The 15915-nt window shown below is 43.9% G+C and overlaps 1 protein-coding gene across 1 annotated transcript in view; it reads left to right on the top strand.

Moving 5' to 3' along the window:
* Positions 1 to 864: 864 nt before the first annotated feature.
* LOC110482089 (sphingosine-1-phosphate transporter SPNS2) overlaps positions 865 to 15915 on the top strand; it is a 133604-nt gene continuing 118553 nt past the window's right edge. The window contains exon 1 of the mRNA XM_021551033.2: positions 865 to 1289. Coding sequence (XP_021406708.2) covers positions 995 to 1289 — 295 coding nt within the window. The 5' untranslated portion in view covers positions 865 to 994. The remainder of the gene's footprint in view (positions 1290 to 15915) is intronic.

Raw genomic sequence — 15915 nt, 5'->3', positions numbered from 1 at the left:
CTTGGCCGTTCTTAGCTCAAAGGTGGAACTTTATATGGAGCGTGATGGAACTGTTTGCAGTGGGGGGAACTCCAGAGCAATTTTACTTCCTTTGAAGATGCGTGCTGTTCCTGAAGCTACTTTTGTGCAGTAGGAAAATCATCTGGGGCCAAGCAGGAAGTTGTGAGGTCAGTGGCACATCCCAGAGAGCCCTCGCCTATCCCTTCCCTGCCCCGGAGACGGCTCTGGGCACTCAGGATAGGCACGGAGAACTTTTGGACAGATTTATTTTTAAAACCCACATCTGAGGGTGGGCCTGCACAGCCCACATGAACTCCTTGCTGGGTACACGCCGGTAGTGCTGGAGCCATTGGTTCCGTTTGGTGGGTTTTCTTCCACCCACCCGTGCGTTTGAAGCTCGTTGCGCTGCGGGAGCTGAGGGAGAATCCGCTCAGAGCCGCGCCGAGGGGATCCCCAAGGCCGAGCCGAGCTTTCTGAGGCACCGCCGGCACGGCTGAGGGACGGCCCGCTCCTGGCGGGGCCGAGGGCTTCCCTCAGGGCACCGGAGAGTGCTGGAGGGACACCCTCAGGCCCACGCTGGAAACAGATGAGGCGCCGACCTAAGCGGCTGGCGGACCTCTCGGGGCTGTCTGAGGGGGGATGAGAAGGCGCCCGAGACGGGCTGAGGGTGGTGCGCGCACGGCCGCCGGAGCGCTGCACAGCACGGGCGAGCAGGCACCTGCTGGGCCGGCTCCCGGCGGCCGCGCGGAGCCCTCGGGCCGCTGGGCGGGGCGCGCTCGGGGCGGGGCGGGGAAGGGGCGGATCCTCCCCGCGCCCCGCCCCGCCGGCCCCGGCCCCGCCCGGGCTGTCAGAGCCGGCCTGTCCCGGGCAGGCTCGGGGCGACCGCGGGATGCGGCGCTGAGCGCGCTCCGCTCGCCTTCTCCGTCCGTCTGTCCGCCCGTCCATCGGTCTCCCCGCCCGGGCTCCCGCACGCCGAGGTTCCCTCCCGCAGTCCATGATGTGCCTGGAAAGCGACGGCTCCTCCGGCAGCAGCCCGGTCTGCGGCGGGCGGCTCCGAGCTGGCGACGAGGAGGAGGAGGAGGACGGCGAGCGGGGCTGCTGCGGCCGGGGTGCCGAGGGCGAGGTGCAGACGCTGTCGGGCAGGATGAACCCCCCGGCGGCCGGCAAGCACCCCGACCGCCCCGCCGCCCTCCGCAAGGCGCCGACCCTCGGCCGGGCCCGGGTAGCGGCCGCCGGCATCCTCAGCGTGGGCAACGTGCTCAACTACCTGGACCGGTACACCGTGGCAGGTGAGCGCACCCCGCGGCTCTGAGAGCATCCCCCGCTGCCCGGGGACAGCCCTGCCCGGGCGCGGTGCAGCCGCCGCCGTCCCGGGGCTGTCCCGGGCTCGGGTCAGCGGGGCTGGAGAGGAGGCATGGCGTGAGGGATGCGGCGCGGCCGGTGCCCATTGTGCGGCCGCTCCGGTATTGTTCTCTAGTTTGTCTGAATTTTACCGAAAATAAGAGGAGCGCCCTTTGTTTGTGTGGGCTCGATGGCGGAATGGGTGCCCGGTGGGGTTCGGGAGGCAGCGGCGGTGGGAGCGGAGGGCGCTCGGCGAGGCTGGGCGATGGCAGACGCGGTATCGATCCCGCACGGGGGTGAAGGCTGCGGGCGACAGGTGCAGCTGCGGCCGGAGACACACAGGCTGCTGCCAGACGTGCGAGCGCGGTGTGTCCCTGGGTGAAAATCGCAGCGAAGCAAATCCCCTTTGCTTTGTTTCTGCGGAGCGCGTCCAGCCTGGAACAGCCGGCTGCCCTTCAGCCCTGTGCCAAGGAGGGTCCCTTCGCTGCAGAACTCCCGAGCAGGTGACAGCAGAGCTGGCAGGAGCGGCCGCAGGAGGAGCAGCTAGGCAGCTGCAATGCACTTTGCAGAGCTCGGGTTTCTTAAGGTAAATGTTTAAAATCATGCGCTGGTGGATGTGTGACCAGCCGTAGTGTGTGAACCACTATGCTCCTCAGTACTTACTACTACTGTGAAGCTCCGCTCCAAAGCAAATGTCTGTTTGGATGTTTACTGTGCCATCCCTAGAGAGGACTCCTTGTTTATTCTTGTCAGGCAATAACAGCAGGGAAGAAGATCATCACTGAACTTTTTCTAATTAGAAATGAAGTAGGCTTGTTGGTAATCAACCGTCTCATGTCATTAGAATATAATACATATTCTCTGTTTGGCAATACTGATAATTTTATCTTCAGAGTTTACAAAGGGGTTTGTGCATGTATAAATTTTTCTCTATGCATATATATGTTTTAATCACTAGGACTCAATGTGGTGTTAAGCAAATCCAATATTTGTTTATACTACATTAAAATAATATATGTTTGTAGGGCAGTGATAGAGAGCAAGGGACATAAATCTAAGTCACCATTGTTAGAATTAGTTGGCCAGGTTGTATTTATTTTGTCTGGAGTAGGGAGATGGGGAGGATTACAAGGAGAATTTAGCTGGCACCATTGTGGATTTTTTGTTTTTCTTTTTAGATGTGGCTTGTTCCTTCAGGAAATGTAAAGGCCAGTATTGGAAGGTATTAAGTTCTCTGCTGGTAGTCAGTCTGTTACAGAAGGAAGCTTGAAGATAGAAGGTTAAGCTGCTATTATTGAAGGAAGTTGTAGTGTGCTCCCTTGCCCTCAAATAGGGACCTCTCTAAATTGAGTTTTTCAAAGCACCTTTAATGCATGGTCAGCTTCATTTTTAGGAAGCTATTCCTCTAACATGCATTCTTAAGAAAAAAATCCCATCTAGTTCACCTATTTGCTCTAGCACTTCCACCAAGACCTTTGCCATCTGATTTTTCTGCCTGCAAAAACTGAAAGCTTTTCTGGAAAGGCTGGAAAGTGCCTGACCAAGCAGAAGATAAAAATGCCTGCCTACTGTAATGTGGCATTGCCAAACCCAGTCTGTGATAGCTGGTATTTCTAGGACAAGCTCTGGTATTACTGTGCTCAATAACTGCCCTGTGGAACTTATCTATTAACATTCAGCTAGATATCAAAGGTTTAAGATCTCAGACATCAGACTTGCCTTTGGGGACAGAATCAAACTTTGCATGGACTTTGTCTTCTGTCAATTAGTATTTACTTTTCAAACTGGTGTTATATAAAGTGCTAATCTAAAACATGAAATAATTTAAATCCAGTGTAATAGAAGAGTTGTGGTAATAAAAATTATATGTTTTGAGCTCAAAACTGACTTGATTATAAAGTCTTCTCTAAAAGTAATCTTTACTTTTGTATTTTGAGTCTTAGCACATACCACATGCTTATGTGATGTGCACTTGCAGATGAATCAAGCTAGCACTTTGAATATGCAGCTTATGTCTCAAGACAGGTAATAATTAGTAAATACAACTCTCCAGACCTTCAAAGTACATTTCAAATATGAATTGTTGCAGCAACGTAATAAGAGATTTTAACACCAGCCATGTTATGGCAGGGGAAGTAGCATCAGAAGTTATGATTTACCTAAGGCAAGTGGACTGTTGTGAGAACTGGAATTAATTTCTGGTTCCAGCTCTATTGGAAACAAAGTGTTAGGAGAGCAGCAGTACCAATGGAAACTGGTTCCTGAGGATTTGTCTCTAGGGCGATCCCTGCTGTGGATTCTCTGATGTCAAATAAGTTGACCTTTGTCATTAGCCTTTCTCTTCTTGTCTTGTAAGAGGCTTGCATCTACCCAACTATTTTTTAAAAATGAAAGTGTTGGAAGCTTTGGGATTTCTTCCTGCTGTCAAATTTAGTCAAAGGCAGGTCAGTGGCCTCAAAAGGAATTAGCAGGCAGCTGACAGACAGACATAGGCCAACAGTGTATCCAGCTGTATGGGCACAATACCCCAAGTACATCTTCTGTCTTACTTGAGAACTTAGTTGCAATCATTTTGGTTGGCCAAAAAGTATAAGAAAAAGCAAGTATATATTTAGTGTGTATACACACACGCACACATATATACATATATATATAAACAAGTGTATGCAAGTATATTTATTTACTGGGGAAAAAATCATACACAGAGTTAGTTCCAGATGTAATTTCCTGAGTGTCTTCCACTATTTTCTAACATAGCCTCACAGAAGCTGGATAGCATGTATCCAGTCAATGTAAGAGCATCTTATGTGATAGGAAGAACTAGGCTGACCTGTCCTATAGCACATCTTGCTCTTAAAAGTAAAATCTTTTGCATTGCTACAAAGCAAACAGCAAACGTATTATTTCTTGGTGTTTACACTCTGGACACATAAACATTGTGTATAATTATTTGGGTTTGGGTAATCTTTTTTTCAAGTGCAACACACAAGGAAGTAGCTGCTTATTTTCCTGGCTTTGGTTTAATGACTTCCCAGTATGGACTAAATGAGTTTATGATTGGATGTGCCTTTTTGGTATCTGGGACAGAGCTCGAGTGCAGTTTCCAAGATACAGGGCATACACAGCTTCACACCTGACACTAAGTTTGCTGCTTTTTTGGGAATCCATGATGAAAATGGGCCTCCACTGAGGACTGGCCTGTTTCTTAATGTTTCAGAATAAGTTCCTTCCAGTGCTTAAAAATAAAGAGTCTGTACAGCAGTAGTGAGTATTTCAATAAGATCCTTATGTTTACAAAGAGTTGGAAATTTCCAGTATGTGTGAAGTATGGAACATACTGATATTTGGAAGAAGCTGTCCCAGACAAAAAGTGCCAGTGCCTCTACTGTGGCTCTTGTAAAGAAAAGATTGAAAACTCAATCAGTGCTGACCATTACCACTTTGAAGGGAAATGATCCTCTGCAATTTTCTTAATAGGTCTTTGATCATACTGACAACAGTTGCCTGGAGAGAAAGCATTCTTTCAAAAGCTGTGATATTTCACTGCTGTTAGGATAGCAAACGAGTAAGGACAAGGGGAAAACAAAAGTAATGAAACCATTGCAGATTTCCTGTGAAACTGTAGGATTTCAGCCATCCCATGATGCTAGGACATATCTTCTTCCTTAATGAAGTTTTGGGAAAAGTCATCTTGCCTTCCAAACTTTCAGAAGCTTGGAATGTGGTTTCACAATTATACCATGGGTGACCTTTTACTGTGCCTGCTGTTGACGATGAAAATAGTCTTGCTTCATTAGGGTGTCACCTCCACCTTCTAATTCAGATGCTACTTCCTGGCATTTCTGTAGTGCTTTAATTTAAAGGTAACGATTTAATTAAGCTGCAGAACTACCCAGAAAAGTAAATGAGTCTCACTGTCCCACTGCAGAAGGGGAAACCAAGTTGCAGAATGCTGGTGATTTGCCTGTGGTAATGGAGTTAGTGGCAGAGCCTTGGCTGGTATCAGTTCATCCTTGAGGTTCTCCATCCCTGTCACACAGTATGTCACAGACTTTGGTCAGCTGTTTTTGTCCTTTAAGTGTCTGCAACTTGCTAATAACTGTATTTGTGTTAATTAGCCTCTCATTACAACACATAGTTGCAAATCAAATGCCATTCTTTGAAGATACACACATGCAAATGATCACGGAAAGTTGAAAGTCAAGTTTACAACTATGTACTACAGACTCCAGCTGAAGGGTTAGGAAAGGTTCAGCACTAACTCTCAAGTGCAAAGACATTGAAGAGGATGTGAGCTAAAACGGCTTCTTTTTACTTGTGAGCTCACATTTCTGATAGTAACATAGTGCCCCATTGAGTGCTTCATAGTGAATGTAGCCAGAGATTTCACATGGAATAGGATAAAAAGAGCCCCTTCTCCTCTCGTAACAAGACTATACTCAGTGCTCATAGCTCTAGGGAGGGAAGTATTAAGACACAGCTCTGGAAGGGCTGTAATGCTGGAAAATATTAGAAAATAATACTGACAGAATGCACTTGAGGCAGTAGTGCTGCCAGCTCACACATGTGAGAGTTTGTGAAAGGATGACAGTGTTTTACTTGGGCAGCAGGGACCTGTTACTGACTCAGAATTGAACAAGTCCTGCTTTGGGAGCTGAAGTTAGACTTGAACCTCGTGCACTTCAAAAGCAGGAGACAGAAAATGTTCTGCAGCACAATGACAGGGACTGTGCCATAGTATCTTGTTCTCTAGTGTTGTTTTCCCTGTGGGATGGGCTTTATTGCAAAGGCTGCTGCTTCCTGTTTGCTGATTCTTATGCGAGTTGGCAGGATTTGTTCCAGAGTATTTTACATTTCAAGTGAAGTCTTATTATGTTTAATCATAGGATTTTTTTCTTCCTTGTGCTGTAGGTTTGCCAGATACTAACTATCTTTGTTATTATGTGCAGATTTTCCTGTTTGACTCTGAGATCCCCTTTCATGCATGTTGATTAATTTTATCCCCAAAGCATCCAAGCCATCACAGCCAGAGAATGTGGCCTTTATTACATGGAGTTAATATACTCATAAATATTGAGTGTTTTCTTAAGAATAATGTAATGTTCTTATTTGTCCCTTGATCTCTGTGACTGTCAACACCAGAAGCTTTGTGATAAAGCTTCTTTGGTCAAAAGTGTGGGAAATCTGTAATCATTCCTTCAGACTTCTCAAATACCATACCAAGCTGCAAGAGGGTTAAATTCTAATAAATGGGACTAACTGAGAACATTTACTCTTCATTTTTTCCGGTACACTGTGCATGAGAAGCAAATAAGCTGCTGATGAGGTAGCATGATGGGTTATAAATTTGAACAGATATTGTTAAAAACTGTTGACTTTTCCTGTAATACAAAATCCCATAGCTCTTGCTTGGTATTTCAATTGCTGAGGAACTTGTGGTTGAAAGGTGTTATAATGTATCACCTACATCAAATAAGGTTTGTAAAGGTCTTGAGGTTCCATATAACTATCAAAAAAAGCTCCTGGTACCTCTTCAGGAGATTCAATGGGAAACCATAATTCATTATTTTATTGGACAGATAAAAATTAGGATGTCCAGAGATCAGAATTCTTCTCAGTTATTTGTTTACATCACCATTGCTTGATTTGTTTTATAACCAGGACATTGTTGTGCAGCTTCTATAGAATAAGGTGGTGCACCCAAAGTACTTATAGCCCACATCTATCACCATATCTCCAAGATATCAGAGCTGTAGGCCAAGGATGAAGAGTCAGAGGGACACAAGAGACAGCATTGGTGAGTGGGAGAGGTCCCAGAAGATGAGCAGATGTGGCTTTTTGGTAGGCAGTATAGGCAAGGGGTGAGGGGGGATGTGAGGAAAGAAAAGGGCAGCTTTCAACAGGACTTTACAAACAGCATCTTCCAGACATGATGAGTGTCACGGGAGAAAGGATGAAGATGTCTGCTGGAAATGGAGAAAGGTGGATGATGCCCTTCTGGCTGAGAGAGTTTTGTGGAAATTTGCACTATGGATGTAGGGTGATGAGTGTTCTAGAAAAAATGTGTGTGTGCAAAATGAGTTCTACAAAGAACCTGTGAGGTGCCTAAGGGACCAGGGAAGTTAATGGGAGCTGAGCAAAATGGGCTTGGGCTCAGAGCCCAGAGAGGTGTAAGTGAGGTGAACAACACCTCATGGTTTCCAGAGAAATTTAGAGTACACATCTTGGCATGGACCTCTCCTGTAAATTGCATTTTTGGTGAACTGGCCTGAAATTCTTGTACTGAAAATCAAGAGGCAAATCTGAGACAAAATAAGGGGCAAAATAAGAGAAAAAAGCCCACAAACAACCCAAACCAAATAACAATTCCCCAGTAGTAGTCATTACTACTGAGTTCTTTACTACTAGATGCCCTCTTTGGTACTGTAAAATCTCTCACCCTGCGATTCATCAACTGGATGAGGACCCCACCTAGAACTGCTGAGCTGCCGAGCACAGCAGGCATCTCATGCATGGTTTTTCTTTTCTTGACACATCTGTTTTCATTGTTACATTGTGTGTGTTTTTTGTCTGATGTAACCCAGCTATTTCTGTAGGGTTGCAGGGAAAGGAAGTGAAAGGCAGGGAGCAATAATATCCGTGCTCCTGGTTTTACAGCAGTATATAAAACATCAGCAGGATGAGGATGGAAGGGATCCTGGCTGACTGAAGGGATGTGGAATCCTTCCTGCTTGTGGCCATGGCTTTGGACCTGTCACCAGTCAGGAATGGCTGAAGGTTTCCTTTGGAAGGTTCTTGAATGGGGTTGCTCTTTCCACTCTTCATGGTGCTCTGTGTTTCATGAGAGCCTCTGCACGTGGCTGGAACCACCACATTATCTTTCACTATCATTATCATTTTAAAAATGACAGAGTAAGGAAAGGAATTCTTCTGCCAGGCTGAACTTTCTAGACAGCAATGGAGCATGTTGTGAGAACAACATCCCACCTACTCTGTACTTCTGGTTTTGAGGAGATAGGTATCAATCCTCCTTCTCCAGAGCTGATCTCCTACCACAACTGAAATCATAGAGCAATTTTGGCTTAAGAGAAGGGAGAGAAAATAAAAACTAGGCTTTATGTCTTGCCTTTCCTAAGTTCACGCTTGAGCAATATAAACATACCAGGGCTATGTTGTTGGTAAGCAATATTATCTCTTACAGAGATTTTTTTTTTTGTTTCTTTTTTGTTTGTTTGTTTGGGGTTTTTTTGTATTTTTCTTATGCTTCTGCTGGTGGCCAACAACTGCAGTAGCCGAACAGAAGAGCAGGGAGAAAAGACCAGTGTTTATCTGGAGAGTAGCTGTAGTAGCAGCTTGGAGTTTGGCTGGCAGAGTGAGAGAACCCCATGCTGGAATGAAAATCCTTTCAGCCTTGGCATGTGATGATTTTTTGTTTAATTTTTTTTATTTTAAGGCTCCATTGAACCAAAACTGCAGTAATCCATCTTACTCCTTGTTCAGACTTCTGCCAATAATTATGTAAATAACAGATCACAGTTAATTATTTGTTTCATAGCTTCCTATTTTCTCTATTTGTATTACTAACATGTCATTATTGTCTTAGAATACAGCTCTGTGTTCTTGGCAACGTGGAAAACAACAAAAATGGGTAAAATGACAGTGGCAACAGGACTGGTGTCTGTGTGAAGTCTGCAGGGCCTGAATTGAACTGCCTGAAGGTTAACTCTGATTCCCATGGCTGTCCTGGGATTTGCTGTTCTGTGCTCTCTGCATATTCTCATTTCAGAGAAGTGATCCCTCAGGAGGGTTTGCCAACAAAGCAGTATGGATCTGAAAGGTAGGGTGGGGGTCTTGCCCTGCTGTTGATTCGCAATTTTCACTTTTCTCTGCCTGTCATGTTTGCATTTCATGATTTGTGCCTGTGTGGTGGTGATGACCTTGGAAGTTTTGCTTTTAATCCTGGCTTAGGCAGCTACTTTAGTACAGCTTTCCTGTCAGGTGGGCAGTTTGGGAAGTTCACAAATCGCTGTGTCTTCTTGCTCTGTTCCTCTTCAGTGAGACTTTTCATTTGAAAATGGGAGACTGTGACAGGATTTCTTTTCTAAGAATTTGCACAAGATACTGTATTCTCATTTTCACATTGCTTGTAGTGTTGGTGGTTTTTTTCCATCAGACTGGTGCTTGTAAACTTTGCCCCAGCCAGACCCACTGGGGCTTGGCTGTCCCAGGCTGTAGGATGTAAATAATTTGATGTGACATCAGCTGACCAAGTGCCACTGCCATCCAGGCTTCAGTCCCTGGGCAGGTTGGTGGATGAAATGTTGCTTATGGGATGCTGAATCAGAGCTGCTTAAGCACTTTGGGCCAGGCACTAATTTTGTGCAGTTTCTGGCGTGCTCTCAGTGCTAAATAATAATTAATACAGAATTGCAACACTATTAATAAATACCAACTGTGCAAACTATGCAATAAGGAGAAATTATTTCAATTGCACTAGTGTGGCTCATAAAGGGGGGGGTCATTGCCTGTGTTGGTGTGCTGAGGTATTAGAACTCAAATATTGCTGCAGTTATACCAGTGTTAAAACATTTCTAATAGTCTTGTTATTTCCGTCTAGCAGCCAGAAATGCTGACTAACTTTCAGGATAACAATCTTTTATATATTCAGGAAACAAAATACCCAAGGGCCACTGGTGACTGACAGTTACAGTGCTCTGATTAAAACTGACAGTTCCTGATCAGCTCCATCTTGGCTGTGTTAGTTTCTTTTCTCATGGGGAAGAGAAGACAGAGGACAAAAAATTGTTTAATGTAATAATATTAGGATATGAGATTTTTTTTTTTTTCCTTTGCAGTTTTCCAGGAATTTGTAACTCAGAAGTACCAAAGTACCTGAGTAATAGTGCTTGGAAGGGCAAACATTAATCTCTCCATAATGATTTTCCTGTAACAAGGTAGAGAAAATGCCAAGTGTTGGTTTCTAGTCATTGATTTTTGACTGTAAGAACAATGTGCTGAGGTTCCTGAGTTTCTGATGATCAGTTTGCATGTTGTATTCCCAACTGGAATAAAGGAAGGCACAAAGGAATCTTCCCAAAGGAAGATTTTTTTCCCCTCTAAATGAGAGGAATTGTGGTGCTTTTGCTCATTTGCACTTACATACAGACTGCATAAGCAATTACTCAATCCCCAATGAAAAACCTTGAGTAGCTGGACAGAACATGAGGTTGTTGGGAGCCACTGGTGCTCCACATAGTGAGTATATCTCCTGCTCTCCTCCCTTGCCCTTCTCTCCAACAGCATTTCTTAGTCATTGAGGAAATAACTTTATTTCCTTTACCTCTGTGTTTTTTTATTCTCCTTTTTACAGGTATAGAGAGGCTGGATGCTCGGGAGCAGTTAGCAACCCCTCCCCAGCATCTGTTGCTGTGTGCTTTTCGGCTGTGGGGTGTACCTTGAACTGTACAGAGGAGCTGCAAAAGCAATAAAATTAACAAGTTCTCTTCATTACTTACTTCATTATAGAAGGGTCTTGGCAGATCTGCTGAAGTCTAGGGTCACTTGCTATTTCCTTCTTGAAACATTTTTAAGTAGTTGCAATTTTCACCTCTTAAATGCTGGTAATTCCAGCTGTTTAAGGTGCAGCTTTATGTTACTACAAAGCTACCAAAATTTTCAAGTTTTTGGACTGTGAATCAAGAGAGTTGCAACAGTTGCTGGAGAAAAGAGAGATAAATCACATTTGGTCTGCATTTCATTGTGCTTCTTAAACTTCTGGCTGGAAGTGGCCAAATTAGTAATGTTTCTGTAGTTGTAGTATGTTCGAAAATATGTAATGGTTTAAATGTCAAACTGCACCTTATTGCAAGCTTACATTTGCCTCTCAAGTGTGCATTTAAATCACCTGCATTGCTGAAAGCCACTTAACAAGAATAAATCAAAAGTGGAGCTAATGTTTTCAATAAAACCAGAAGTTATGTAAGTAGCTGGAGAAAGGTTTCTGTCTGTAAGCAGATGCAATCAAAACTGAATCAGGATTTAACATTTTTGATTTAAATATTTAGTCAAGCTCTATTATACCATCCCTTCTCATTTCATCCATGACTGGGAAATACATTCATCACCATTTAGAAATTACTGGGCTTTGTAACCTGATGATGTTTGGTTTTATTCACTCAGACTTGTGCAATTGAAGCACAAACCACTTCAGTCCTGAGTGGGAGAGATTTCCTGGGCCACTGCGGCCTGCAGAAGAGGTTTGTGTGTACAGCACGAGCCCAGCAGTGGGAGAGCTCACATTGTCCAGGCAGTCATAGATGTTCCACCTGTGGCCTCTGTCCAGAGTCTGCCAGAAAACAACAGGCAGGCTCAGCCATGGTGTGGACACCACTACTTAGTAGATTTGTATCACTGATCTGATAATTAAGATGTTTGTAAACTCCATTAATCACCTTTTTTTTTTTTTTTTGCTGGCAAGATCTCTACTTTTCAATGCTCCAGTTCTCTTTGTAGATTAAAAAAAATGTATAAAAAGTTTTTGCTTTAATGAAGGAAGCTGCTGAGAAGAAAATTCATTATTATTAATTATTTTTTATTTTATTTTATTTTATTTTTCCACTGTTTTCAGGTGTTTCTTTTATTCTGCCCAAGAGCAAGATTTTGGTGGGTTTTTTGATCAATGCCTTTGACATAATGTAGAACATCCTTGTTTGCAGCTTCCATTCAAACATGTGGACTCCAGTTGCCTCTGCTAGTATTGAGTCATTAGGACAGAAGAACTAAAATACAGTCATGCAGGAAGTTTCTATTTTAAAAAAAAGTTTATAAGTATAGTGTTTCTAAAATATATTGGCTCCTTTGTAATTACACACTATAGATATTAATACATATAATTATGAAAGTATAATTAGACTCTGGTAGGTAGTGTCATAACAATTTTAAGGTAGATTTAAAAATATCTTGTATCTAAATATCCCAACAAGAGCAATTTTTCTTCTCTAGTATTATTCTTGGGCTTAGTCTGAAGGACTTGAATCTAGACTCTGGATTTTTTGCTTTGGGTTTTTTAACTTTTAGCCCAGAATTCAATAGAGGCTGAATTGTTCTGTCTTTTAAAGGAAGAGTCCCAGGCTGCTTCTGTGAGATTTCAGGGCTAGAGGGAAGCAAGAGCACACTTTAGATAATTTTAGGTTAGAGATTATCACTACAAAAGAGTCTCTTGGCAGTTCTTAGGCAGCCAGGTAGTAGAAGACTTGGTTGGTGTGAAGCTGAAGGAATGTAGCACCTGTAAGTGCTGGGGACAAAGTGTCACAGTGTGTGCAAGGGGTGATAACTGAGAAGAATTCTGCTTTCAGCAGACTCCTTCCCCTTTAAATCCAGAATAGCATCTTTCCAGTCCAAATTGCTATGCTGCATGTGGTTTGCTGAGGGGAAAGCAAGTCATTTTGTGTCTCCCAGAGGCTCGTGCCGTGTCAGCTGTCTGGTGCCCCTGTAATTTCACAGAGATCCTGCTCAGAGCCTGAGCTGAGACCGCAGCTGCGGGCACCCAGGACCTTCCGCATGGGTGCCCAGAGGGTCCTGTGCCTGTCTTTGCTTTCCTTCCCTCCCTCCCTCCCCCTGGCTCTCACTTGTGTGTAATCAAATTAAGCAGCAGCCACAGCAGAGAAGAGCAGCTCTGTTTGAAGCTGTCCCTCCAGAATGTGCACACAGATTTCATCTCTTGCACCTGCCGTGTCTGGCTGCTGCTGTGCCCTCGTGTGCCAGCAGCCTGTACTGATAAGCGTTCCCTGTTCCTTCCATCCCAACTAATAGTTTTAAGGACACTTAATTCCTTGCCAGCCTTCTAAAGCTTGTCTTTGTCCATAAATACTCTGCATTATTTTTGTAAGGGTCCAGGAGAAGAGTGCTTTCAGAGCATATAATGAAAGCTAGAGCAGGCAGTGTTAGGAGGTTTCTGTTAAACACATAAAGGCAGCACTTGCTGGGCAGTGATGACTGTGTGAGGACGCTGTGTCATTCGAGCTGGAGCAGTCACTCATGCACCACTGCAGAGTTCTCTTTGAAACTCTGTAGGTTGGTAAAACCTTTCTTGCTGTTTCTATTGAGATCCTTGGGCATTGTGCCTTCCCTAGAGTACAATACTGCTGCCTTTTCCCTGTGCAAGACCCTGTTCCAGCCACAGCAGCTGCAGTCTGGGCAGGGTGGAGATGCAGCAGCACGAGTGTGGAACAGGCACCAGGCTGTGAGACTTGCCAGGGTTGTGCAAGTCCTTCCTCTGTGTTCTTCACTGCCTGGTGAACTCCTTGGAGTCAAACCAGTCCAAAACCATCATCTCCATCACTACCTACAGAGTATTTCCTTATGTCATGAAGCCATCTCATTGAAATACTTTATGTTTCAAAGTACTGACTTGTTTCAATCCAGAATTCTTTGGTTCCATACAGATGTGTGTCCACTCCCTTTCTATCACTGAAGACACCAGTGAGACAGGATGAGCACAGGGGATCTATATAAGAGCCCTGCTTAGGCTAAACACTATATTGGTGTTGTTTGGCTTCCTTTGGAAATCATTGTTGCAGCCCCCCCCACTGAGGATAACTTCTCATGTGATGGATAATTTTCATTTGTGCAGCAGATGATGCACATCCCATGAGTGAGTGTTACAGGTTACATTACCCATGGAAAGGTGTCTCTCTGCTGGAATTGGAGAACATTCATGGAACTGAACAGGGTGCAGCCTCCCTTGTTGATTCTGCTGTTGCATTGTTAAAAACATGATAATCTTTTTAGCTGCTCAGTCTCTCCCATTGGTAATTGCTAAATGTAGTTGCTTATGTACAAGCAAGCTCAAACAATGGAAAACATATGAAATATGAACCCTTTCTTTGTGGGGTGGGAACATTTATCTTGCTGTGGTGAGGAATGTTCACCTCACATTTCCGAACATTGTGTTCAGCAGATGAGCTGTTTCCTCCTTCTCCTTCAGGTTTTGGTCTCTCCATTGGGGACAGGGCTGAGCCCATGCTTAGGTGGGCTGTTAGAGTAATTATCCATATGAACAGGCATGGCTTTAAAGATGCTGTTGTGTGATTTTATTGTTATTGAGTGGAGCGGGTGGAAATTGGCTCGCTTCTTGTTTTGTTTTTCCATAGTTCAGTCTATTGACTTGTAGATGAGTGAGAATCTCATTGGGAAAGAGCTGTCTTTTGACTCTTGTATTGTCCCCAGTTGAGAGAAGACTGAAGAATGCAAGGGAACCTAAAAAAAAAAAAAAATCCCAGAGTTGACAGCCTCCAGTCAAGCAGCATGTTTGCAAAGGTGATGGAAGTTTTCATGTGGCTACTGAATTTTATCTCTGCTGGGTGACTCTGTCACTGTTAAATGGCTGAGAGAAACCTCCTTGTACAGGCATGGGCATAATTTCACACATCCTAAAGTAAAGAAAGTAAATGATAGAGAAACATTGTTCTTAAACAGTCCCAGCCCAATTTCATGGAAACTTCAACAACAAAATAAATACAAACCCTCTTTAAAAAAAAAAAAAAAAGAAAGCTCTTAAAATAGAGATGAGGTTAAAAGGAGACTGTGTCTAATTTTGTTAGCATTGTGGTCCTAATTTGTCGCTCCTGGTGACTTGAATTCCTCACAAATTGCTGGTTTTCCTGCAGATCTGTAATTCCCGCATGCTGTAATTTTGCCGTTAGAAATGTTGGCCATGGGCCTCTCTCTTTCTGAGCTGGAATTTTGAACACTTTAAACTCTTCAGCATGGTTTTTCTCTGTTTGGTGGAGGTGGAGGCTCGTGCCTTGCAGGGAGGACGAGCAGCTCTGGGTTTGCTGCGACAGAAAGCCCTGGAAGGCAGTGAGGATGAGCAGGGGTGCAGGAGGTGCCTGCTGTGAGTGTGGAGGCAGCCCCTGGATTGTGTGTTAGCTGTAAATCTGTACCCTTTGGAAAGCAGTGTAATCATCCAGCAGAAGGGTGTGTGGAGAAACAGGCTGTCCTCTTCTGCAGTACTTCAGTATGTGAGATCAAGATACTGTGGGAACAATTCTGAGGCATTTGCGATAGAAAATCCAAGAATTTTCCAAATAATGTGCCCTGCTCTATAATTCCTATCAGCTGCTGGAAGGATAAGCTATTGCTATGAGCCTTTGGCTGGTTTGAAATAATTAGCTGCATGCTTTGAGGTTCAGCTAGCACCCAGTCTCTTTATTTTATGCCATATGTTTAACTGTTATGTCATAAACTGAAAGAATATATCATTTTTTAGCTTATCTCAGAACTTTAAATGCTGAGATGAAAGGAGAGATGGATGCAAGTTCCAGTTTGATCTGGTTTTCATCATTTCAGTTGGGTTTCATCTTGGTTTTGTTTGGTTTCGGGTTTTTTTAGGAGTCCAAAGAAATTTAACCTTACTCTTCGTTGTTTGTTTTTTGCATCAGTTTTATCCTCTTGGCATCTGCTGTTGTTATGACTGTTACTACTCTTACAGCCTTAGTATGGATCTCTCAAGTAAGAGGACATGCAAGTAAATGCAATTAACCAATTATTGAGATATTCAGGGGCTTTTGGGGT

Source organism: Lonchura striata, chromosome 20 (genome assembly GCF_046129695.1).
Source record: "Lonchura striata isolate bLonStr1 chromosome 20, bLonStr1.mat, whole genome shotgun sequence".
Classification (NCBI taxonomy): domain Eukaryota; kingdom Metazoa; phylum Chordata; class Aves; order Passeriformes; family Estrildidae; genus Lonchura; species Lonchura striata.
Note: the sequence above shows the minus strand (reverse complement) of the source record. Positions and strands in the feature narration are given on the sequence as shown.